At 42.7% G+C, this 27976-nt stretch overlaps 1 protein-coding gene across 2 annotated transcripts; it reads right to left on the minus strand.

The window, feature by feature from the left end:
* Positions 1–5567: 5567 nt before the first annotated feature.
* Positions 5568–27887, minus strand: LOC126284552 (cytochrome P450 6j1-like). Of its 2 annotated transcripts, XM_049983553.1 has the most exons (9): positions 27841–27872; positions 27319–27379; positions 20944–21359; positions 18331–18455; positions 16003–16262; positions 14154–14301; positions 12444–12665; positions 9514–9765; positions 5568–5980 (listed from the first exon to the last, which is right to left on the minus strand). In XM_049983553.1, the coding sequence occupies exons 3-9, from the start codon at positions 21330–21332 to the stop codon at positions 5808–5810; spliced, it is 1569 nt and encodes a 522-aa protein (XP_049839510.1). In that variant the 5' UTR covers positions 21333–21359; positions 27319–27379; positions 27841–27872; the 3' UTR covers positions 5568–5807. The 2 variants fall into 2 exon arrangements, with proteins under 2 accessions (XP_049839510.1, XP_049839509.1); XM_049983552.1 differs by lacking the exon at positions 27319–27379 and having other exon boundaries at positions 27841–27887.
* Positions 27888–27976: the final 89 nt, after the last annotated feature.

Raw genomic sequence — 27976 nt, forward strand, 5'->3', positions numbered from 1 at the left:
TGTTTACTCCATCTGGCACATTTCTATACTACTTGACTATGGCACAGGACCACACTTAGACACAAACAATTCGCAGTTCCAAGTGTGTAATGTGTTACTACTTTCAGACAATTTAGACACGCACAAATTATCGGTACTTTATGTTTTATTAAAATAAACTCTATTCCTAACTTGTAGTTGTGTTAGTGAAGTTCGTATGCTTATAGCGTTTTTCCATTACTTCACCTCAGCAGTAAATTTAAGAATGAAATTAATCATAAAACCATTATACTCTCCCATACATTTTAAAACAGTCTGACAGTGGAAAAGTATTTTAGAGATCTCACGCTTGTACAGACTTTCTTTTTGTGGGTTAAGGAATTCGTCAAACCAGTCTGGTGTGGCAAAAGAAGATAAAAAAAAGAAATCCAAAGTTTTAAATGTCGCGTTTAAGAAATAATTCATGCATGAGGATACTGCAAACATACGTTTTAACACTCCCGTGTGGAATATATAGTAGTAGGTATCCCAGATATGGAGAGGCAATTGAAACAGTTGAAAACAAATAAATCGTCTGATCGGGATGAAATCCCAGTTCGGCTGTGCAGCGAGTACACTATGGCATTGCACTCGTACCTAACTTGCCTTCATCGCGACTCTCTCCTAGGTGACTGGATAAAAAACGCAGGTGACTCTTGAGTAGGAGAACGTACCCGCCAAATTACAGACCAGTATCCTTAATATCGTTTGTTGCAGAATTCTTGAACGTATTCTGATTTCGGATACACTAAATTTACTTAAGACGACAAAATTTCTGTCCACAGATCACCACAGATTTACAAAGCAATGCTCGTGCGAAACTAAGCATGGTACCCAGTAAATCATGTATCAAGGACAACAAGCAGTACCCACATTCCTAGACTTTCGCAAAACGTTTGACACGGTGGTGACACTGTATACTGGTAACGAAGGCACGAGCAAACGGAATAGGTCTCCCCATATGTGAGTGACCCAGTACGTTGCCCAAGACGGTGAGTGTTCATCAGACTCAAGGGTATCGTCAGAAATGCCCCTGCGAGTTAGTATTACTAGTTTACTGCTTGACACAATCAGATCGATTTCAGGTCCAGTCATAATACTGCAGAGTGACGTGAAATGGCACGAGCACGTACGGACCGTAGTAGGGAAGGCGAATGGTCAAGATCGGTTTATTGGGAGAATTTTAGGGAAATGTGGTTCATATGTAAAAGGAGATAGCGTGTAGGACACTAGTGGAACCCACTCTTGCGTACTGTTCCAGCGTCTGTGATCGCCACTAGGTTGGAATGAAGGAAGATATCGAAGCAATCCAGAGTTGAGTGGCGGGCTGCTAGATTTGTCACTGTTAGGTTGGATCAACGCAGGAGTTTTACGGAGATGATTTGTGAGTTAAAATTGGAATCCCTGGAGGGAAGACGAATTTCTTTACAATAAACGCTATTGAGAAAACTTTGGAGAATCTTCATTTGAAGTTGACTGCTGAATGATTCTAATGCCACCACGAGTAATGAACACGAAAACAAGGTGAAAGAAATTAGGGCTTGTACGGAGCAACATATAGACCACTGTTTTACTTTCGTTCCTTTTACGAATGAACAGGAAAGGAAATAACTAGCAGCAGTATATGGTACTCTCTTCACACATAATACGGTGGCATGAGTTGCATGTATACAGATTTAGAGGTAGGAAACAGTTTCCAACTGCATTTTTGTCTACAAGGAAATTATCTTGCTATCTCGATTTTTTAAATTAGCTTAGTAAGAGCAATGGTTGGTTTAAACACTATGTCAGTATCCTCTTAGCTCAGAAATATACACTGAATCATGATCAGGTGCCTATATAACAAAAGTCAACAGAACCCCTCTTATGTGATGTCACCTTTGCTGGAAAGTGTCTGCATTTCTTACGAAACTCGAATCAACATTTTACTCATACTTAAAAGTTTGTCCAACATCTGTGTTAAGGGAGACTGGGGCTAGTCTGCAGAAACTATGGATTTTGGTTTTTCTATTTCTTTGTGCAACGCTTGGAGAGATTCTGGTTAATTCATCTAATAGCTTGACGTTATACTACAAAATCATGTAATACCCATTAATTATATCTGTGGTAACACTAGAAGCAGCTCTCCTATAAATATTGCAACTATGTCATCTAGTCCTGGGTGCGACGTTAGTTGGAATACCCTCAGCAGTGAGTTGACATAAACTTATATGAATAGCGATACTTTGACAGAAAACAGCAAATTTCGAGGGAGAACGTTTCTTTTTATCACATTTTGGTGTAATGTCCTTTGCAAAGAATAAATTTTTCAATAAATTAATTCCTCATAGTGCTTGGACATAAATAAATTCTGCTTAAATGTAGAAACAATAGTACACACTTAAATGTACCTAGAAGAAACAAATTATTCAACATAAATACAATGTGCTTCTTATTACATGTGCCTACAGTATTTCAAACAGAATAAGCTCAAAGTTTTAAATAAACCACGAATGTCATAGTTGCTCGCTCGTTTATTTAAAGATTGATTTAAATTTTGACACAGCTTTACTTTGGTCGATTCAAATACAGTCATCATCATCTTGTCATTTTCATTCTTATTGACTATGGTGGACACGTGAAACTCATAAACATCGTTTTCGACCATATTGCCATTATTCCCATGGTACTGGTAGGCATGGTTTTCACCAAGAAAAGGCATTTGTATGGTATTCGAGGATATCAGGAAGCCCTTGAGATTCTGCGGATTCATTGTTGGTTTTCTTCCATGTGACCTGTAGGCATCCTTTTGAGAACCTCCAGGCTTCTTGCGCACTGCCAAATAAGAACAGTCGCCATCATCCTTGCAGGAGACTGAGAGTGACAAGTCTTCGCTCTGGAGAGGTTCTTCAGCCTCTGAACTACCATTAAGAAGGTCAGTCTGTCATCGCATTCGGAATAGCCAATGTCCGACACGCTGTCATCCGAACATGTTGAAGATAATTCGATCGGTGTTTTCTGCGAATTTTATTCTTGTTAGACTCGTCAACCTTACCAATGTAATCCCCCTTGACTGCACATGGATTTTTCTGGTAATTGACCTTTCCATCGGCGTTCTGTCTTTGGTGAGACTGTCTGTTGGAATAATAATAAACCCTCCTTTTTGCAATGATTGGATTGCTGTTGTGGCTCTGTTCTGGGAGAGGACGGATTAATTCTTGGTTGATGTGTATTTACTCAGTTTTTACAGATATTGTTTCTTTTTTAAAGAATATTTATGCGGATTCAAATGGCGGAGGTGTGGGGCAAGTTGTCATTGCTATGCCAGTTAACCCAATACCTAACTATGACTACCACCCCCATAGGTATATCAAAAACAAAAAGGAGACGACATAATCCCAAACATTATAAGCAAAAGATAATGTCATATGCATGCAACCAGAGTTATCAACTCTTTCGAAAATCGTCATCAGTAGCCAATAGTCACACGAGAACAAAAAGATTTACGATAAAACTTTGCTTACCGGTCATGAAGAAAACGAAGCAGCGGTCTTACTTCGTGAAGCTCCCAAGTAGACTGTAGTTACACTTAATGATCCAATTTACATACACCCCCATTAGTGGTCTAGCTCCACGGCAACCGGAAACAGAAACTGTGTATCACCTGTCCTCAACTAATGGTTCCCCAGGAAATGTAGCCCATCAACAAAGGTGGTAGCTCAAAGAAGACTCGTTCGCCAGTGCCTGACTTGTACTCGTCAGTTCCGTTCTGAAAGGATGATTGTCTGGTTTAGGGTGACGGCATCGCTTATTGTAGGATCTTATATTTTCGAGGAGATGAGTCACTCAGATTCTATTACCTGTCCCATCACTGGTAAACCCTATGAGAGTCTATTGCGCACCAAAGACACCCGAACCGTTCAACAACGTGGATGCGTGGGTCGTATCATTTTCATGCGAGTTGACGCCCGGCCGCGCACTACAAAGCCAGTGAAGTGGTAGCTGGAGAGGCATCTAGGAAATGCTAGGATTATCTGCCGTCATTATACTGCAGCATTGCCGTCTGGATCACATGATCTTAACAAAAAAATTGTTCAAATGGCTATGAGCACTATGGGACTTAACTTCATCAGTCCCATAGAACTACTTAAACCGAACTAACCTATGGACACCACACACATCCATGCCCGAGGCAGAATTAGAACCTGCGATCTTACCAGCCCCGCGGTTCCAGACTGTAGCGCCTAGAACCGCTCGGTCACTCCAGCCGGCGATCTTAATCAGTGTGACTTCTAGTTGGAGCGTTATCCGAAAGAAGTTGTGTTCAGTGCTCCAATTACGAATGTAACAGACAAACAATCCTGTCGGAGGAACATCCGCTATGGAGCATTATACCAGGCTCGATGCTCTCCGCTCTTGGTACCACACCGCGTCTTGCACTCGTCCACAGCGACGCTCGGGGTCACAGCACCAAGTTACGACACTTTAAGATGGGTGTAAAAGAGCCCGAAACTGGTCGTGTGTTGAATAAAAGAACCTTACAACTGTAGCGGTATTTTCAGTCTCTGGGAGCTTAGCTGCTTTGAAGGCACACATTCTGCAACGCATTCTCAATATGATCCCCGAGTCTCTCGTGTCAGTTGTGTAACATGCTGTTCCTCGATTTGAGCATGTGGCAGAAAACGGTGGAAAACATATTGAACATGTCTTGCGTCAGCCTAACGAAAGTTAGAAACCGACGTAATTTTGATTTTCAAGCGGATTTTCGGTGCAAGACAATTTAAAAATGATGACAGTTTGCTTTTTATACGATGTCTTTCCTCAGAACGATTATAAAGATACCAAATTGCATTTTATGCTGTTTTTGGCCTCAGGACAAACAGATTTCATTTTGGTTTTTATGCGGTCTTTGGCCAGAGGAGAATTAAAACGGATACCAAGTTACGGTTTACGCTGATTTTGGCCCGAGGACAATTAGAAAAAGAATTCGCTTTGCTTTTTATCCGATTTTTGGCATCAGAACAGTTAAAAACCCATGTTTTCCAAGGGATGTGTTACGCTACTGGCGTGGTGTATGGGCTTACGCAACTAACAGAACCACAATTGTTGACCGCCAAACTTATGCAGTCATGCACATTCAACAGTATGGATGGTGTAATATCATGGACATTCAACAGTACGGATGTTGTAATGTGAAACACAAGCCATAGTCGTCGTATAGCGATTCATCTACCATTTGTGGCCGACCCAGTTTTCGTTAAGAAGTTTACAGCTCCGTCTATAGGTAAAATTTTCGTATTTTTTCAGTTCCATGCCGTTCCCCCTTTATCGGTAATAAGCAGTTCAAATTTGACGTCATTGTGAGCAGTGTGTATCTTTCCACAGCATTTCGAAACTGGAATTTTAGTTATGGACACCTACGTTACGAATATCTAGGGTGTCACGTTGGATTAGCAGTTGTACTTTTTTCCCTGTGTATATTAAACTGAATTTTTCTCTGTGACTTGCTTTTCGACGTTGCAGATTTTTCAGTTATTTGTTACTAGGATGAGTGCGACAACAGAAACCGATATAAAACAAAATTGTTTATTACAAAATTTTATTGTATAATTTATTGATATATAATAAACAACATAAAAACAACACGGTATTCGTATTACTGTACTACACGTACAGAAGGGTAGCTCGTACAGATCGAAACACAAGTAACTGCCATCGTAAAGTCATATCAGTCTGCGCAGTTGCTGCCGTTCCTGTCTGTTAATGGTGAACGGTGTGGCGACTGTTGGCCTGCACACATTGGAGGATCCTCAAGGTGCGGGGATTTTCCTGAAACGCAGAGCCACTTTCCCAGCTGGAGTTCCAATGAACTTGGAAGGCTCGTACCGCAGACTGCTAGGCGTGTCTGGCGCTGGAAGCACCTCGAAGTTGTTGAGGATGTGGACGAGGCCGAGTTTTATCTGCAGGTATGCCACCCTCATGCCTGGGAACAAGGGAACAAATTTCATTTTCTGCAGACAGCGCACAGAAGACAATCATGCTTTTGTTCCTGCATGAAAAAATCTCATATCCGTATTTTTTATTTGAGTGGTGACACCTGATGCCTCACTATCGACAACATTGTAAGTAGGTTTTCTTATTGGTAACGCCACATAGCGCTATGTATGAAAAATCACTGGCTGTGCTGTGCGCAGTCTGTGGCTACCTTGACTTACTGGTGGCTCACCTCCAACTGCGCAACGCTACGCGCTGTTAACATCCAGCTGCCCAACACTACAATGGCTGAAAACAATGCAAACTAGCCACAGACTGCGCACAGCACAGCCAGTGATTCTTCATACAGAGCGCTATGTGGCGTTAGCAATAAGAAAACCAAAACAGCCTACTTAGAACATAAACAAACAAAGTATAGTCTACATTCACCTATTTAACGTTAATAGCAACAGCATTACAGTTAGTACCAGATAAGAAACTTACAGGGATTGATATACGCTGTACCATATACAGGACTGTAGAGGACTGTACAGTTTACATTGCAGCCCGTGTTGATCATAACTACAGCGCAACGTTCCTTCAGACATGTGTGCATGTATAGAGGAACAGCAGCTGCGGCGACAACAGCCATTATAAATTCCTCTCGTTTGCTAACCTCTTCATACACCTGTAACTACTGTTTGTATGATATGAAAAATTCATCGAAGAATCTCTCTTACCTAGGAAGAAAAGTGTACCTATAGCAACAAATGCAGCCAGTAGTAAGTGGAAAAATGATGAAGTTTCACATGTAAAAAATATGTGTTTTTTTTACGTTTTTGAGCTTCCAGTGCTTTGAGTATGAACCCTAAATCCTTCCTGGTCATTCTGTTAAAGTTTAATGAATTTATTTGTAAAAGTATAGACAGTAGAAATTAAAATGTCCTGTGGTGACTCTCCTGCTCCAAGTCGGCCTAAGCCCTGTCCCTTCTCCATAAGCGTGTTTTTCACATAGTCTTTTCATCTCCGATTCTGCGTAGAGCTTCCTCATTCCGTACCGTATCAGTCCACCTTTTCAACATTCGTCTGTAGCACCACATCCCAAATGCTTCGATGCTCTTCTTTTCCGGATTTCCCACAGCCTATGTTTCACTACCATAGAATGCTGCATTCCGGACGTACATTCTCAGAAATTTCTTCCTCAAATTAAGACCGATATTTGATACTAGTATACTTCTCTTGGTCAACAATGCCCTTTTTGACGTTGCTAGTTTAATTTTGATGTCTTCCTTGCTCCGTCCGTCATTGGTTATTTTACTGCCTAGGCAGAACAATTACCTAACTTCATCCACTTCGTGACCATCAATCCTGATGTTAAATTTCTCGCTCCTCTCATTTCCACTACTTCTCATTACCCTAGTACTTCTTCGATTTACTCTCTATCCATACCCTGTACTCATTAGACTGGTCGTTCCGTTCAGCAGATCATGTAACACTTCTCCACTTTCCCTCAGGGTAACAAAGTCATCAGCGAATCGTATCATTGATATCCTGTCACCTTGAATGGTAATTCCACTCTTGAGCCTTACTTTTATTTGCATCATTGCTTCTGCGATGTACAGATTGAACAGTAAAGCCACATCTTTATCTGCCCCCACAACAAAGGCCACGTACTGCAGATCGAGACACTAATGGCGCGGATGATTTCTGTGGAACTACCAATACAACAGGTGATACTTGGTCGCTAAATTTATTCTTCTCAGGAGTTGTTGTAGGGGGCAAATTCTGGAAACCGTCGATGATGAAGACGAAGGAGCAGGAGGACATTGCGCTGTCGCATACTGTGACGGTGGACACTTAGCAAGGGGGGGGGGGGGGGGGGGGGTGGGGAGGGAACTCCACTCGCTTTCCACAGAGGCAGCTCAGTAGGAGCCACATCGCGAGCAAGAAGGCTGTTACGGGTTCTGTCCTGGGGGCAATAGGATTCTGAACCTGTCGCGGAAGTAAAGGTGGAAATTCAGTTACACGATTATTAGAACTGACTTTTTGTGCATTATGGTCTGAATGAGAAGTAGGTCCGGCTTCGGGAGTGGAAGGAACAAGATTAGCAACTGTCAATTTGCGACGTTGCGTTAATGACGGTTTTAACACACAAAAAGCCTCCGCGGGCAATTAGACCGAATGTGTGCACTTTCATTACTTAGGGATCAGGTTCTCTGCTGACAGTATACGGGGCACGAACACGAGAACCACACACTAGAAAATGTGGTCGAATATCGTGTCTGACATGCATTTCCACGGAACGAATTCGACAATAACACTGTAATCTGTGTTGAATAGACCAACGTTCAAGACGTACGTTTTTCACATTGCCATATGGAGTCAATATGTCCTTTAGAAAGTTGTCATCAACCTCCGGTGGAAGGTTAAATACTCGAACTTTGGTATAGTCAATTTCAGCATCTGCGAGTGACACCATACTAACAAAATTACCGCGATGCTTGAACGGGACTTGACAACCATGTCGCGACAATAATCTTTCAACGTGAAGGGGATCCATTAATTTCACGTAAAACACGTACTCGTCAAAATGAGCGGTGTGCACCTGCTCAGCGGTCACGTGTATTGCATCGAGAGGCCATTCGTGGATCTCTAGAGACCCGCATCAGGTGTACCTCCATGTCTTGCTATCTTGTACGCTGTGCGTTACGAAATACAAGCAGCTTTTCCAGTGACAGTACACTGTGGATACATACAAGGAAAGGTACGTCACATTCTCACGACGGCATTCGCCACTGGCATTTCCCGCACTCCTAGAGCAAACATTGTGTTACCAAAGCAAAACCCCTCTTGTGCTTGGTTAGTTACTGAATATTTTGTGGTTTTTCCCGGTCTACGTACTTTTTTAGGCGAATCTTCTGCATAAAATGGTTGAGAGTAATCACTTTAGATACTAATTAATTGGTTTTGTGGCTTCTAAGACGTCTTTTGTGAGCTATAGAAAAATATACCTCCATCTCATTTACATATTGAAATATATGTATTTAATTATTATTTACTCCAATACAATATCGATACTTCTGATACCGACACTCTGAGACTATTAAATTTTAGCATTACGTGCTACCAATACCGATACCATAGTATCGAACAAAAATATAAATACTTAAAAAGTCGGTAATATCGGAGTCTCGTTTTTCTACACATAATCTGTGGTATGTTATTACCACGGAAATCTTGTAACGTATGTAGGTTAAGTTAGGACAATGTGATTATCTCTAAGGCACATAGCGCCCACTATAGTGAAAAGACGTTCGCGATCACTTCTTTAGCCTTTTCAGTCAGTCCTGAAGCTGCGAACGCACGCAGTCCAGTGATTCCCTGCTGTTGTTGTGTCCTGCATTCATTTGCGTCCTCACGACATTGAAAACGCCACTGAAGTGGACACTGAAAGCTATCCAGTGCAATAAAAGTGGTTTACCACGTGGTTAACTGACTGGCTGATCTGGAGATAAGACGAAAACATTGCGATCTGGTTCTTACCTATACACAGCCTCGGTCCCTCGCCGAACGGCAAGAAAGTGTAGCTCGGCCTGTCCTTGGAGTTTTCTTCTCTGAAGCGATCCGGCATGAACCTGTGGGGTTCCTTCCAGTACCGTGGGTCGTTATGCAGGCCAGTGACCGAGAAGACGACACCGGTCCCCTTGGGAAGGACGATGTCAGTACCCGGGATCTTGTAGTCCCTGGACGCCTCGCGGTCATGGAAGTTGACAGGTGGATACATCCGCAGCGCCTCTGCAACCAGAAAAATATTTTTATGTTTTTTTTTTTCTATTCATACACTGCCTGAGTCGTCGAAAGACTACAGTTTAATAATGGGAACAGTGTGGGACATTCATTTATAAGCGAACAGGGTTCTGTTTTCTGACCTTCGAGTTAGTTCTATTTCAATTTCTTTACTTATACTAATTACGAGTTAGTTTCCCGAAAGAAACGGGTATGATGAAACAGGTAATTGACTGAAGTAAATCTGTAAACGTATTAAATGAAATGTGACAGTCACACTCACTTTATTTTTACGTTTTTTGAGCAAACGAATCACCTGCAACCATTGAGAGACTAGTTTCTATGAACTTTGAGTACTGATTGCTGTTCGTTTATTATTCGCAATTACAACCTGTTATCTGGACAGCGAAAATACGCCATATGCTTGTCTATCGCGTGTGTAACAACTACGAGAGACATTTCACCAATGGTTCAAATGGCTCTGAGCACTATGGGACTTAACTGCTGAGGTCATCAGTCCCCTAGAACTTAGAACTACTTAAACCTAACTAACCTAAGGACATCACACACATCCATGCCCGAGGCAGGATTCGAACGTGCGATCGTAGCGGTCGCGTGGTTGCAGACTGTAGCGCCTAGAACCGCTCGGCCACTCGGCCCGGCCATTTCACAAATAATGAGCAGATTAGTATTACTGTGGACTGTTTGATGCAACAACAATGAAAATTACTTCAAATGTAGTTGGATGCTTGAGGAAGAAACACCTGCTTTGGTTTTTTCGCCGTGTACTGTAACATAACACTGGCGAGAGGTAGAGAATGCACCCTGCAGGAGCCTCGGGTACTGTGACTGTATATCAGAGATCGTACACCAAAATCGAAACTTTACGCGTCTTCAAAAGCCCTCAGGTGTGTTATGTGAAGTTAGTGGGGTGAGTTTACAGTGGATTGCAGCGAATCGTTTTCGTGGTGGTCATGTGAGAATATACCATAATTTAGCAGGCCCGAGTGGCTGAGCGCTTCAGTCTGGAACCACACGACCGCTACGGTCCCATGTTCGAATCCTGCCTCGGGCATGGATGTGTATGATGTCCTGAGATTGGTTAGGTTTAAGTAGTTCTACGTTCTACGGGACTGATGACCTCAGATGTTAACTCTCATAGTGCTCAGAGCCATTTGAACCTTTTTTGAACCATACTCCTACACCTGGAAGGCCAGAAACGTCAATAGATGAATGACGTGTCAAACTCGTGGCAAATATACTGGAAGGAGATCGGAGGGAGACTTGTGAGAAACTCTCTGAAACCACGGGAATTCCCGCAACGTCAGTATTCCGTATTCTGACAAATGATTTTAAGAAGAGAAACATTTCTGAGCGATGGGTCACACACTGTTTGACTGCTGAAGAGAAGCATAAACGCCTGGACATCGCAACTTTCTTTAAGCAACGATTAGGTCGTGAAGGTCAAGGATTCTTGCGTCGAATGTTTGCTATTGGTTACACATCGATTAGAGACTTTGAAAAGGAGATTAAATCACAGTCTATTGAGTTGAGAGCTTGAGTTTCTCCACATTAAAAAAAAATTCGATGCAGTCAATCAAAGCTCAGGCAAATGATTTTTGCTTATGAATAACAAGGGATCCCCACAACAGGCAAGAGTCCCAAGTGGAACAACAGCGAATATTCACAGCTTCATCCAAAACCTGTGCATATAAATGCTCAAAACCCGACCTTGGTTGCTCGAGGTTTCGCCACTCATTCTCCATCATACCCGCATATCGTCAGTGTTGTAATCCAAAAACTGCGCGAATGCGGATGGGAAGTGTTGCTGTATCCTCCCTACAGGCCGGGTAATGAGTCCACCAGATTCCGATTTGTTCCCGAAGCTGAAAAAAAAGTTATGAAAGGACGTGTTATCCTTCTCTGGAAGAGCTTTCTAGCACCGCTACCTGAGCCACTTGGCATATGAATAGACGTGATGTCGTCGATGGAATAATAGAGCTTCAGAGACGTTGGGGTTCAGTCATAGAGGGGATACTGTACTGAAGGACTGTAAAGACAGATTGAAAAAAAGTTGTAAGTAAAAACATTAGTGTGCATTACTTAAGAAACGTCTCTCGTAATTACATAATACTACTACTTGAAACATCCTAGTACTAGAGAGTAACAGAACAAGAAATAAACGCGAAGGAGAAATTCTTGCTTTCACTAAGAAACAGCTGTTGGCTCTTCAACCGATTATCCAACTCTAGTAATTTTGTTTGTATTGCTGCTACTATGGGTATAGTCGGGTCTTCCAGGAGGAATTCTGTGAGAAACACTTCTGGTAGGTGAAGAAGACAGTTGACTTCACAATCCAAACGGTTCAAAAGGCTCTGAGCACTATGGGGGTTAGCTTACAACCTGTAGTCGTACACTTAGTATATTCCCGTTTTATTGCCCGATGTCAGCAATGGTCAAATTCGAATAAGCGGTTTCAATCGGGTACTGGTTGGACTAATAAGCAGAAATGAAGAGGCTAGTACAAGATAGACAGCAGTGCAGACGTCTTGGGACTAGTGGCAACGTATCCAAAATGTCTGATCCTCCAATGCTCTTACCAAAAGGCCAAGTGGCGTATCTGAGACGGCATTGCCTAATGAGAGTTACAGTGTTACAGTGGGTGCGTTCTGCTTTGTAGTACTCACCATTGACGACGTTGGTGAGGTCCGTCATTTCGTTGAGGGCTTCGTATGTGTGCTGACCGCCGTGCCTCTTCAGCACCTGCCGCACGTGCTGGCGTACCTCTTCCTGCAGCTCTGCGTTCCGCGCCAGCTCGTACAGACAGAAGGACATAGTCGAGGACGAAGTGTCGAACCCGGCGTTGAGGAAAGACATCAGCTGGCCTGCGATGAGCTCGTTCGTAAGTTCTACAGGAAGAAGCACCAAATTAGTGATGCGCTGCAAGGCAAATACACTACAGTCAGTAATGCGCATGAATGGATCTAAACTAATATACAACGAGGTGAGAAAAGTCGTAGCGATGTGAACATATACAGATGGCTGCAGTATTGTGTACAGAAGGTAGAAAAATAGTATTGACGGACCTGTCACTTCTACCCAGGTGATACACGTGACAAACTTTCTGGCGTGGTTATTGCCGCATGATTAGAATTAATAGACTTTGAACGCGGAATTGTTGTTGAAGTTAGACGCACGGGACATCGCATTTCGGAAATCGTTACGGAATTCAATATTCCGACATCCACGGGATCAAGAGTGTGTCGAGAATACTAAAACACTGGCTTTATTCTTCATTCGACAAATCACGGGGTCCCGGGTTCGATTCCCGGCCGGGGCGGTGATTTTTCTCTGGGACTGGGTGTTTGTGTTGTCCTCATCATTTCATCATCGTCATTCGTGACACTGGCTAGATTGGACTGTGTAAAAATGGACTGTGTAAACATTGGGACACTGTACGGGTGCTGATGGCCAGGCAGTTGAGCGCCCCACAAACCAAACATCATCATCATCATAATCATCATCATTCATCACACAACGCAGTGGCCGACGACCTTCGCTGAACGAGCGAGAGATGCTGCGTTTGTGTAGAGTTGTCATTGTTAACAGACAAGCAATACTGCTTGAAATAACCGCAGAAATCAATATCGGACGTAAGACGAACGTATCCGTTAGGACAGTGCATGTAAATGTGGTGGGGTCTTTGCTTACGTAGGATGGACTGGGTTGTCCGTCGAACAGAACGGATAAATGACTGTAAATGGTCATTTGTTTCTACTTGGAGCCAATTTGCAGCCATTCATGGACTTAACGTTCCCAAACAACGATGAAATTTTAATGCAGTTCATTGTGCCACAGTTGTTCGCAGTTGTTCTGAAGAACATTCTGGACAACTGGAGCCAATGATTCGGTCACATAAATCGCTCGACATGAATCCCATCGAACGTTTATGGGACATTATCGCTAGGTCAGTTTATGCGGAAATAGTGCACCAGCATTACGTTTGTAATTATGGACGGCTGTAGAAGCAGCATGTTCCACATTGCTGGAGGGGACTTGCAACGACTTATTGAGTCCATGCCATGTGGAGTTTCTGCAGTACGCCGGGCAAAAAGAGGTCAAACATTGTATTACAAGATACCCCATGCCTTAATCCATCTTAGTGTGTTTCGCGCAAGTGATGAGACACAGCTTGTAAGAAGTTAAGAAATATGTTCTAAACCGTTTAGTGCAACTGATAAATAATTTTTTATTTACTGTCGCTTTCCGTTTTCAGGTTACCTTCAGGGATCTCACATAAAACTGTTTACAACGCTTCACGGTAGTTTAAATGTTGCGTAAATGAATGTAATCGTAAATCGAAAACAAGGCTATTAAATTATAAAATTGTAACTTACTGAGTTTTTTGTCTCCTGCCTTCGCTTTCTCGTTTGCAATATCTTCCTGAGAGTCCTCGTCATCAGAAAGTCTGTCTTCCTTGATTTTCAAGAGCAGATCAACCACATCGTTCCGTACGATGCCGTGTTCTTTCCGATGCTCGATGAGCTGTTGATAGAAGTTGGACGTTTATAGTGCACAACAGGTAAAACTATAAAAACACTGGTCAGTACTTCACCTAGCAAAGATGCAATCAAATGAAACCATGTAATTCCAAATATAACTCTCAAACATTTTTGGTGTATATATGCAGACTGAAGCGACGAATGAAGATTTGTACGTAAGCCAGGTTTCTAACCCAAATCTCCCACCCGTTAGGCAGGTCCCCTATCCTATCACTCTTTCTTCCTCAATCCAAATTCCCTTCCATTCCTCATGCCACTTGGTATTCTCCCCAAACTCGAACAGCATCTGAGAGGTTGTGCAGCTGTGCCGAAATACCATCTTCGCATCCGACGAAACCGGGGTTCTGCTTCACAACCAGGAATAGGTGCATTAATCAAATGAAGCTAAGTGGATCCAGCGACCTTTTTCAATTCTCAAAAATTGGTGATGGAAAACCACAGCAATGGTGTTGGAGTTTAGGAGGAATACCAAGTGGACTGAGGAGTGAATAGAAATTTGGATTGGGGAGGGACACCTGCTGGGGTAGTCATCTGTCTCTAAGCTGGTCGCAGGTTGTGTTCCAAAAATGAACAGCGTAGAGACAGAAATGGTGACACTTTCTGCAGCACCTGACCATCATTTTGCAGGACAATGTTCAAGCACGTACAGTGCACATTGTTACTGATTTGTTTGACTGATGGGGCTGCTAAGTGCTATACCATCTACTTTACTCCCCTGAATTAAGCCATCGTATGTTCAACTAGATTTCTAAACTGAAGGAAACATCACGGCATTCGCTTCAGAACTGCTACAAATTCGTCGGGTAATAGACCGCGCCGCTCGGACTGTCAAGCACTAAGAGTATCCACATCGCTGGCAACTGGTTATACACAATGCTGGTGACTACACTGAAGGTCAGTAAAACTTTGCAACACCTATCTGTTCTGTACGAGCTGTTAATAAATAGTTGCCACTATTAAAGTTCCAGCCCTCATAAAATGTAAGAGCCAACCGGTTGCACACGACGATTTTAAAAACATATTAGCCAGGTTTCGATAGCTCTAAGGCTATCTTCATCAGAATGGTAAAAGTTACATGAATTCACGTGATAACTTTAGATTTTCAGCAATAGTGCTATAGTCAAATAACGTGTTCCATGAGTCAAGTTGCTGAAAATTTAGAAGTTGTTATGTGAGTTCATGTAACTTTTATCAATCATTCTGCTGAAGATGGTGTTAGAGCTATCGAAACCTGCTTAATGTGTTTTTAAAAAAGTTGTGTGCAACCGGTTGCCTCCACAAAATGTTTGAAATACAAAAACGAAAAAGATGTTTACGACGTATGGAAAGATGTACAATACACAATACGTGCAAGAGCCGAGAGGGCTTAATAGGTTTGACAGTTATACAGCTCTCAGTCAAAGAGGCATAAAGCAGGGATACAGTCCCCCTTCTTTAATGATGATGATGAACCTTTACATCGTACAACCAGCGACAAAAAAAAAAAAGGTCAAGAAGCTGAATTCAAAGTGAAAGGAGGGAAGAATTACAGGACTTGTTAAAAGAAATGAATAGTTTAGTGTAAGAAGTGGCGTTCCTTGCACGACGAAATCAGAGCAGGATAGATGCCGAAACAAAGAAATGTAAGTTTTTGCCTTCTGGAAATACTCCTATTTAAGTAAGCTGGTAGTGTGTACGTACGTACCTTTCCTGTGTTCTGCACAAAGTAGTCCTCTGTTTTCTTGCTGCCAGCCCGGATATGGAGGAAGGACATCAGCTTAGGAGCGAAAAAAAGTAATGTCGTTAGGATCCGTCCCACCAGATTCTCTCTGAGGATATCCCGTAAATTTACTCGAAGCTGGGAGTTGGGGTCCTCCAGAGAGCCAGCGTTGACGCCCATGAAGATGGAGCAGACCACGTCCGTCGTGTATCGCCCCATGACGTCCTTCAGCTCGACTGAGCTGCCTGAGGGACACGTGGAAACGAAACAGGAAATATAAAACACGTTTGCTTCACACGCACGATGCATGCTAAAAGGCAAATGGAGTTCTTACAACAATTAACCACACAACACTAATCATTATCCACTTAACTGGCAAGCCTCCAGCAAAATACTATGTTCTTCTTAGAAAAAAATTATGCTACATGTTTGAATAAATACGAATAGTAGGTTATTATTTTGCAGAAGCCCTGAGCGAGTATCTCGAAAACGGTGAAACTGCTTGTGCCTTCACGTGCTGCTGTCGTGGGCACCCATGGAAAGAAGTAGCAGGGCTAGGGGCTAGATGGTTGGACTTCCACGACTCTTCACTGATCGTAGGATTCGGAGGTTTGTCTGCTCTGTATAGTAGGCTGGATCACCATCCTGTGGCAACTCTGACGAAAGAGCACAGTGCTGGCGCACGAACAACTGTTTCGGGGCACAGCGTTCATCGTACGTTGTTGAACGTGGAGTTTCGCAGCACACCACCCTTAAGTGTTGACCTAATGACGTCATAATTAAGATTGCAGTGGGCACGAGATGATTGGGATCCGACCTTCGATCAATGGAAACGTGTCCGGTCTTGGAGTGAATCACATTTCTGCAACACTAGGTGGAGGGTCGTCTCCACAAATGCCTTCATCCATGTGGACAGTGGCTCGAAAAGTGCAGCGCCCCACGGAGGCAGGCTGGTGTGTGAGCAGTATTTTACTACGGGAGACATTCTTCTTCTCTTGCATGGGACCTGTGGTAGTAATCGAAGATACTCTGACAGCTGCGAACCACCTGCAGCTCTTCACGTTTGACGTCTTCCCCGGCGGTAAATGGATATGCCGTGTGGCTAGGGCCTTCCGTCGGGTAGACCGTTCGCCTGGTGCAAGTCTTTCGCGTTGACGCCACTTCGGCGACTTGCGTGTCGATGGGGATGAAATGATGATGAAAGACACACAACACCCTGTCATCACGAGGTGATGTCATCTTTTGGTGATGTCATCTTTTAGCAGTATAACTGTCAGTATCTCGTATCCAGAACCGTACTACAGTCGTCTGATGAGCATGTAGTGAACTCACGTTGATGTCTCAGGGACCAAATTCGCCTGATATAAATCCTATGGGCATATGGGTCGCTGTCCGCAAATCAGCGGTCTGTCATTTATGCGAACATGACCTGACGGTACACATAGAACGCCACATATGTCCACAAACCTATCAAAAAACTGTAGGAACACTGGCACGCAGAATCAGTGATGGATTTCGTCCCAAAGACAGGCAAAATGTTATTAAACAGGTGATCATAACGTTTTCGCTAATCACTGTATGTAGCTTCATTTGTATGACATGTTCTCAGTCTGTGTTCGAAAAGATACACCACTGCCATTTAATTTTAAAAAATATGTTTGCAGTAGAACATTTGACAATAACGGCTGCTACAGCGAGGTGTCAGTAACAGGGGATAAAGATATTACTATGCTATGTACATTACAGCTGCTAATGAAAACTGCCATTGAATGACTGTTACGTAGATGTTCCACTTAATTTTATATTAAAGACTGTGTGAAATAGCTTACTGCAATAAAGCTCCTACACTGCAGGGGTAAAGGAATGGGATAGGGGTGGGGAGAAGAGGTAGATTCGTCTGAAACCCTGTAGTTTTTCCACCATTTGAAGTTGTATTATTGGCAATTTCTGAATTTGCTGCCATATTAAATTATGAAAGTTACCTATTTACTATATGCGGTAAAATCCATCGTCGTTTATTGGTAAGACATATTGGCATTGTCACCGTAGATATGACAACACTTCTGAGCAAAGGGGGAGGGAGAATTTGGAAGTGTTCACTTTCGAAACTTTGTTCACTTTCTAAACTTCCACAAAATACAGTTTGTGACAGAAACTTCATAGCAATGCTATTGGAGATTTCCCTAATATTTTTTCCTGTCTTTAAAGAAGTACAAGAAATGACATAATACAAAGTGACGATTATGCGTCAAAAGTTTCTTCTGTTAGCTTGAAATGTCTTAATTATTAACTCTGAAAAGAAGAGTTTGTTACCTTTAGAGGCTTCGGTTTCAAGAAGGCGAGTCAGGTTCTGTCCCACTTCATTTACGAGATGAAACATGAGCTTGATTTTGCCAGAAGTGAAAGCTGGACTTAGAACAGTACGTAATTTCTTCCATCTATAAAGAAACAAAGATCGTTTGTGCTACCAAATGCTTTTCTAGAACAACATAATTTCTAAATCTAGAGATCTCTGAAGAGAACTTAGATGTACACAAGCAGCTATAAGTATGTAGTGGCCAACTAGTACTGATTTACTATCACCAGTACAGCAGTCATAGTTCCTTCTTAAAGACACCTGGCAGTTAACAGCATTGCTCACTACAGTTGACATTCTCAAAGCACGGAGCATTAATGTGAAAAAGACATTAAATAATAATAATTTGTTTTTGAGGTATACTATGGTGGCAAAATTCATGGGATATGGGATACCTGCCATATCGTGTCGGACCTCCTTTTCGGGGCTTAGTGCAGCTACCTCATGTGGCATGGACTAACTCCAAGGACCCTGCAGGAATAAGGAGCCATTCTACCTCTATAGCCGTCCATGACTGAGGAAGTATTGCCGGTGCGGGATTTAGTGCACGAACCAATCTCTCGATTATGTTCCATAAATGTTCGATAGGATTCTTGGCGGTGATATGGGTAGCCAAGTCATTCTCTCGAAATGCTCAGAATATCCTTCAAACTAATCAAAATATCCACGGGTGTACTGCCGGTCTACAGTGTCCAACGGGCACAATATTTCGCACCGATGACGACCTCATAAACCGTGACTGTGGCTATAATCTTAGCAAGGCTTGGGAACCAGCGATTGGGTTAATCAAGAGTAAATCGAGCAAACGTATAGTTGTGACGACCACGGCGGACAGAGCCATCACACCGACGTCATCTCAGACGCCGTCGCCATCTGTTCCACCGCGCGAATGTGGCGCGGGGCGCGGAGGGTGGAGGGAGTGTGCCGCGGGCGGAGGGTATTTAAATCGGCCGCCGCCGCGACGAACCCAATTCCCCCTGAGCAGCCATAGTGTACGGATCTCCGTACCAGCACGCTCACAGGAGCTCAGTACGTCAGTTCACCTGATGATGGGGACATGTATGATCGCCGAAATATTGTGTCCGTTGGACATTGTAGACCGGCAGTACACCCGTGGATATTTAGACTATCAAATACTCCGGGAGAAACTCAAGAATCACATCCTTCAAACTAATCGCGAGCAATTGTAGCATTGTGACATGGAGTATAGTCATCCATAAAAATCCGATCGCTGTTTGGGAACTTGAAGTTCATTAATGGCTGCGAATGGCCTCCGAGAAGCCGAATATACCTATTTCCATCCAATGATCGTCTCAGTAGGACCAGAGGACCCAATTCATTTCATGTAAGCACAGCCCACACCATTATGGAGCCACCACAAGCTTTCACGGAGCCTTCTTCACAACTTGGGTTGTTGGCTTCGTGGAGTCTAGGCATTATTGGCGCCCTACCATAAGCTCTTACCACCTGAAGTCGATACATACTACCAGGGCACGGCTTTAGAGTCGTCTAGGATCCAAATGATATTGTCACGGGCGCAGGAGAGATTCTAGCACCGATGTATAGCTATTAGCAAAGGCACACTCGTCAGTTGTTCGCTGCCATAGGCCATTAAGTTAGATTTCGCCATACTGCCGTAACCGATACGTTCGTTGTATGTCGCATATCGAGGTCTGCAGCTACTTCATGCAGTGTTGCTTATCTGTTAGCACTGATAATTCTATACAAACTCTGCTGCTATCGGTCGTGAAGTGAAAGCCGTCGGACACTGCGTTGTAGGTGGTGAAAGGTAATGCCTAAAATTTGGTGTTCTCGTCACAGTCTTGACACTGTGGATGTCGGAATAATGATTTCCCTTACGTTTTCCGAAATATGTTGTCTCCTGCGCCTAGCTCTAACTACCGCTCCGCGTTTAAGGTCGGTTAGCTACCGTCGATAGGCCATAATCACGTCGGAAACCTTTTCACATTAATCACCTGAGTGCAAATGACAGCTCCGTCAACACGTTGCCTTTTTATACCTTGAGTACGCGATACTACCGATATCCCTACATTTTCAAAAAGATGACCCATGTTTTTTCACCCCAGTGTAAAATTTTAGTTGCAGTCCGTGCACACAGAAGTTTTTTTTCTTTTTTTAGAATTTGTGTGCTACTTGTCCCTAACAGTCTACAAGTACTGAACGTTTTGAATCCTGGAAGTGTTATATAACAAGTGGCATTGATTTAAAAGAAAGTAAACGTAACATCCACCATAACGTTGATTATGTAAGGGTGCTACAACTAAATGCTACTCTTTTAAGCAGGTACTTTCAACGTGACGGAGCCCGTTACAAATTGCTATAGCCGTGTGACAGATGTGCACTCTATACTCAAATGCTGTTGTCATTCTTTTGATCAGCTCAGCTTAAAAAGAAAAAAAGTTTGTGATTTCAGATTGTGTATTACTCTTAATATTAACACCATTATAAAAATTAGAGACTGTATTATATTGCTGGCAGTATGCAGACATACGACCAAGACCGTGTTAGAGACAACGTGAACATAGTAGAGATTTTTCGATGAAACTCACCCAGGACCGTGTTGGCCAAAAAGCGACATGCCAATGACCGGGTCGGCAACGGGATCGATTTTCGCGTTGGTGGCGTAGAAGGTGGAGAAGTCTGTGGACATGATGCGCCCCACAAGCACTGGGTCCTTCACCATCAGCAGCGGTTGGTCGAAGGCGAACATGCCCATGAAGCGGGCGTCACCAGCCATGTGGTAGCACTCCAGCACTGGCTCGCCCATGTGCTTCTGGCCGAGCACCACGCTGCCTACGTTGCCTACGAAGGGAGTGGGCTTCCAGTAAGGGATTCCCAGCTTTTTCCAATAGCCGAAGTTCCGCGTCATGTACCAGTACAGCAGGGGTACCAACAGCAAGACTGCGTCCAGCAGCCAACTGCCCGTCACCAGCGTCATGGTTTAGGTGCTTTCCAGTTTCGATACCTGTCAAACAAAGATATAGTACTTTAGCTAAGCGGTACCTTTAGTACTTCGCAAAGCGGGAGATTTAGGACATTTGGGAGAAGTACGTTTTAGTCTTAGTGATATTCCTAACACTATAGGATACTCAGTGCTTGTATTGTTAAGAAGAATTGTGCAATGTTCCTTCGGACATGCATGTATGCATGTCCAAACGAACAATGCACCATTCTTCTTAACAACACAAGCACTGCAGTATCGTATCTATCCACCGATACGAGGCGAGGACTTTCAACTAAAATGTCCTCCCTGTACGGGAATTACTGAATGTGTGTACGTGTACAGGAAGTTTGTCATGCACGGATAGCCAAAGCATTTGACGTAACCACTCGCCCACAGGGTTCGAGTCCCGGCCTGGTACAACTTTTCAGTGTCGAGACTCCTTTAAGCAGTGATGATTGTCCCGTATTCGCAACTGCGACTACATTTCATGTATGTTTATATCAGTCTGACGTAAAACTCGAAGTTAAGACAACGCGAAAAAAATTTCAACCTAATGTTTAACCTTTTAATGAAGTCTCGCTAGTCTAAACAGTTTCCTATTGGACTGAAGTAATAGTTACTTGTATACACACATTTTTTCTGTACTGTCGTAGTGCAGTATGCGAAAATATCTCATTTGGCCGGTGAATTTACATTATTAAGGGTAACTAAAATTTAAATGGGTATAAACCAAAAGCTAATGTTGAAAGTTGTGGGGGAATCGATACAGCTGCCTTCCTGCTCTTTGTAGATGCTACGTAAGCTGCAAGAATAACAATTCTTAATGTAAATTGTTGTTGACCTTCCGATGTGAGTAACATGTTTCGGTACTGATTTCAGTTTCAACCTTTACGTTACCGTTCCAGAAGTTCGAAATATACCAACTGCTTCGTCGATGGCAACATGATATAACTCTTTAGTTATACGGTTAGAAGCAAATACAAATATAATGCGAATGGTTACAGTATCATCTAACAAGCGCTCTGCTTATTTGTTAATGGTTTGATACGTGTGTACATATCCAACGTATTGTTTTGCAAGTGTAAATGCCACTCAGATAAACATTTCATATTAGATAAATTCTTTTTTTATTCAGAAACACTTAAACTTCCACAATAAATACATGGGAACATTTGCGAAAGGGCTTCGTTTGGAACTATGGGGAAAGTATTGATTTTCAAATGATTCCATTTATTTGATGTTATCTGTCGGACTGAACGCGGGGCCTTTCTTTTTTAACGTTGTTATTACAGATTCATTCATTTTCGTATCCTAATGTACTGCAAACATTGACGAAGCCGAAATTTCCTGGGAACTGTATGCAATGCTGGACCGTGAATCGAACCTATGACCTTTGCAATTCTCCGGCATGTTGCTCTACCAGCTAAGCTAGGGAAGGATGACTCACAACCGGCCAACAAAGCTTCACTTCGACCAGCGCTTCATCTCCTACCTCAAAAAATTCACAGAAGTACGTCTACATAACTTTCGGGACCACCACTCCCAGAAGAACGGAGATTGTGCAGAAATACACTGTGTGATCAAAAGTATCCTGACACCCATAAAAACATACGTTTTCCATAGGTGCAATGTGCTGCCACCTACTGCCAGCACTCAATATCAGCGACCTCAGCAGTCATTTGACATCGTAAGAAAGCGTAAAGGGGTGTTGGGCGCGGAATTCACCTACTTTTAACGTGGTCACGTGTTTGGATGTCACTTGTGTCATACGATTTCCACACTCCTAAACATCCCTAGGTCCACTGTTTACGATGTGATAGTGAAATGGAAACGTGAAGGTACACGTACAGCACAAAAGCGTACAGGCCGATCTCGTCTGTTGACTGACACAGACTGCCGACAGTTGAAGAGGGTCGTAATGTGTATTAGGCAGACATTTATCCAGACCATCACACAGGCAGTCCAAAGTGCATCATGATCCACTGCAAGTACTATGGCCGTTAGGCGGGAGGTAAGAAGACTTGGATTTCATTGTCGAGCGGCTGCTCATACACACATCACACCCGTAAATGCCAAACGACGCCTCGCTTGGTGTAATTAGCGACATTTGGCTATTTAACAATGGAAAAACGTTGTGTGGAGGGACGAATTATGGTACAGAATGTGGCGATCCGATGGCGGGATGTGAACATGGCGAATACCCGGTGAACGTCATCTGCCAGCGTGTATAGCGCCAACAGTAAAATTCGGAGGCTGTGGTGTTAGGGTGTGGTCGTGTTTTTCACGGAGGGGTCTTGAACCCCTCGTTGTTTTTCGTGGCACTACCACAGCATAGGCCTACACTGATGGTTTAAGCACCTTCTTGCTTCCCATTCTTGAAGAGCAATTCGGGGATGGCGATTGCATCTTTCAACACGATCTAGCACCTGCTCATAATACTTAGCCTGGGGTGAAGTGGTTACAGGACAAAAACATCCCTGAAATAGCCTGACCTGAAAAGGGTTCTGGCCTGAATCCTATAGAATATCTATGGAATATTTTGGAACGCCGACTTCGTGCCAGGCGTCACCGACCGACATCGATACCTCTGCCCAGTGCTGCACTCCTTCAAGAATGGGCTACCATTCCCCGAGAAACCTTCCCGCACCTGATTGAACATGCGCCTGTTAGAGTGGAATCTGTCATCAAGTGTAAGGGTGGCCTAAAACCATATTGAATAGTAGGATTAACGATGAAGAGCACCACGAACTTTTAAGTCATTTTCAGCCATGTGTCCGGATACTTTTTATCACATAGTGTAGCTTAGCCAGGATCTAGACAGCTAAATGTGCGCTGCTAAGAAACCTTCGTGTAGACTGTGCCAATGTTCCGAACCGGGATCCGATTCTGAGACATCTGTAAAAGTTCGAAACCGAAGTCCCAGCACCGCCGCATGGTTTTAGTCTATTTGAAAGTTTTAAATCGGCACACACACACAAGAAAAGTGGTAATTCACTCTGGAAACAGTTGACTAACCCCAGGTACAAACCCGCATCAGCCACAACGTTTTAAACAGCCACATTGTTTCAAATCAGCTTGCTTTCCGCTGTAGAGTGGAAATTCGTCCTATAAACTAGTGAAGTCTTCAATTTATAGTACCCACGTGTATCACAGCTGTATTTCATTATTTCCTACTAACAAATCGTACGTCATTCTCCACTGTACTCCGTTACATACACATCACCATATTTAACAGTGAGAAATGGAAAATCGTGAGCCACTTTAGAGAATAAGATCAAAAATTAAAAACACAAGACAATTAATGTGTTAAAATCGGGATACATCAACACAACAAGGTTCCTACTTCATTTGTGTCGAGCTAATGTCTACAAGGCTCATAATCACAAATTTGTAGATTGTCCTTCATACAACGGTGATACTAGCGTTGGATTGCGATTGCAGGAGAAAGTTGTGGCCCGATATGCTCGTTGGGTTCTGATTTATTTATGTAGGCCTCAAGCTTGTTGTAGCATAATTTAATATCCTGTGAAGTCAATTACTGTAGCGTAATTTTTATTCAAAATTAGATTTCTGTGATGTTTTGCCATTGTAATTTTAAGTAAAGCTGCTGACGCTTACGCGTAACACCGCTGCATCATCTCACACAACTGTAACGTATAATTTGCTGCTGTGCCTTCGTAACTCATGTACGAGTGTGCAGTAGTAGAACTGCGTCTCACGTTCTGGTAATAAACTGCGCAAGCCCTCCCCAATTACTTTCTGAGATCGTTAATTATGTCAGGAGTCCCTCATGGAGACCGAGAACAAAGGATAAAGAGCATCATCTACAAAGAGTACCTAACCTAAAATAGTTACTAAAAAAGCACAAAAGCCACACAAACCTGTAAGTGGAACACGTTTGGACAGTCCAAGAGGCAAATACAAAATTTTTCGCTACTTATTGTAGCAAAATCATTATGAAAGGTATGTAAAAGTCTTAAGAATCTCATCAAACTCTATGGGAACTGTGGCACAACAATTTACGTTCAGCTCTTATACATACTGCACAAAAACCGAGAAGGAAAAATGCATGCAGAGATTTTGTCTTCAAATATTCCTGCACGAACGAAAATCAACGAAAGCTGTGACCATTGAATGCTTATATCACTACGAACAAAAAAATGGTTCAAATGGCTCTGAGCACTATGGGACTCAACTGCTGTGGTTATTAGTCCCCTAGAACGTAGAACTACTTAAACCTAACTAATCTAAGGACATCACACACATCCATGCCCGAGGCAGGATTCGAACCTGCGACCGTAGCAGTCGCACGGTTCCGGACTGCGCGCCTAGAAACCGCGAGGCCACCGCGGCCGGCTACGAACAAAAGTGAGATTGTTATCAGTATGTCAATGAGCGGAGAACAAACCCCACAAGTACCTAAGATCGACAGGGTCCATATCGGTTGATAAGTAATCTTAAATAAAGATTAAACATCACTTCTTCGGAGGAGCACTGACAATGTATAGAACTCTCCAATCCTACAAGGAAAGCATTAGAATTGTAAAATTACCAAATAAGCAGCAACCAGTCGCAAAATCATGTTTTCTTTATTTACTTTTGCAAATCGATTTTAACTGATTAACAGCCATCATCGGTGCTTTCAACGTATATGGTTCATGAGTAGTAACACTATCTAAAGCACAGGTCAAACATAAAATCGATTTGCAAAAGTAAATAAAGAAAACATGATTTTGCGACTGGTTGCTGCTTATTTGGTAATTTTATGGTTTGCGGTCGCTGCACAACTTGGGAACCATATGGAGCCTAACATTCATTAGAATTGTTTTAAAAAACGGCCCTCTACATCACTTAACGCTCTGTGCAGTAGAATTATCCGACTAAGTCGAAATGAGGTAAATTTAACAAAAAGTAGTTATTCACGACGAACAACGCATGTACTACGGAGCTTTCGTCATGTAGCTGGCTCATGTTACCACGCATAGAGGGAAGCCAAGAATCTTTACGGGCATGTACATCGACAGAAACAGAAGTAACTCCGCATACTCCTCAGCAAATTCTGATGAGACCATTGCTGTACCAATTACCGGTTACAGTTAAACCCAGATTCACATAATTCGGAAGATGAGACAGTTATGAGTCAGTATGTCACCCAGTGCAAACTGACGTAATGTCGAATGAGAATTTTACAAATCCTGGTGCTAAAATTGTTAACTAAGTCTCAGTACAGAGAAATCTAGCGTTTCGCACTCCACGAAACAGAATAATGTCATAACGTTTGACTAGACGCCACTGAACCACAACTACGTATAATCGCTCCTATCGCACAGATATGTGCAGCGATGCGAAGCGGAACGGTTATGAGTTCAGGTTTAAAAACCAGTGATAGTCTTCGATTTATGTTCCGAATACTATGAACTCCTACGCTTGTCTACGAAAAAGAATGCTTACGAAACACATTTGTCTCCGTGGAAGCATGTGGGACTGAAACAACACCGAACACATAGTTAACACCAAGAAGAGCAGAGCGAACAGGCTCAAATTCGATTGTTTGACGGCACTGTCTGGTAGAAATTATGATATTAGTAGTATCCGTTCTTCCTCAGCTGCTACGGAAATTATTTCTGTTACCAACCAAACACATTTCAACTAATTATTTTGAACTTTCTCATTCGTCTACGAAGCAAATAAAAATGTATAAATAGCTATACATATTTTGTCATTAGGTGAACACCATTTTTGTGTAAAAATATGCATATATAGTCAAGCTAAAATGTTGCTCTGAAGCACTTTGTATATCAGTACAACACATTCAAGGCTAAGCAAACCAGTATTTCTTTTTATTTTACCTGCAAGGTCTGAAAATGCATACCTTATTGTTACCAAAAGATTTCAACAACATAAGACGAGTAGAAAACAAGAGCACTATAATAACAGTGTCAACATATAGGCTATTCCCATATCGCGAAATCGTACTTACACAATCCCAAGCAGCCGGTTACAGGGTGGAATGAAGCCGCTACGTAATGTTCCCACGGAAACTGAGGGAATAAGATAAGGTGATCAACACGCAAAGCTATAAAGCAAATAACATAGAATTCATATTTCCCTCCGTCCTTTACAATTATTTTCGGGATACAGAAATTGGAAAGATCCTGGAAAAGTCATTAAAGAGTTGACGTATTGTGGCACACCCACAAATTGCACTGAGATATAAAGTGAACCGTAGATGGATACTATGTGTCATTTCCGGCAAATGACGAGTCAGAACCATGTGTATTATTCAGTGAAACTTATATCCGTATTTTAAACACTGGATACAGGTCGAGTAACACACACACACACATACAATTGTCATGACAGGTAGATAAATTCCTTACGTTTGCATTGTAAACCGAGTATGGTATAATACGAATTAATATAGAGCTACTTGCAGTCAGACACAAAAGTATTACTCGCCAATTTTGTGTAGACAAGAAGAGAGTTGTTGGAGCAGACTTACCGCCACTAGCAGAGATTCGCAGCGGACTGTGTTTTCGCAGTCCCTGGCCTTCTCTTATGTGCGATTCTGCGCTAGACGATAACCTTGGATCCCACCCCTGGTGCGTTACGTAATACTGCTCGCGTGACCAAGTGTT

Source organism: Schistocerca gregaria, chromosome 8, assembly GCF_023897955.1.
Source record: "Schistocerca gregaria isolate iqSchGreg1 chromosome 8, iqSchGreg1.2, whole genome shotgun sequence".
Taxonomy (NCBI): Eukaryota; Metazoa; Arthropoda; class Insecta; order Orthoptera; family Acrididae; genus Schistocerca; species Schistocerca gregaria.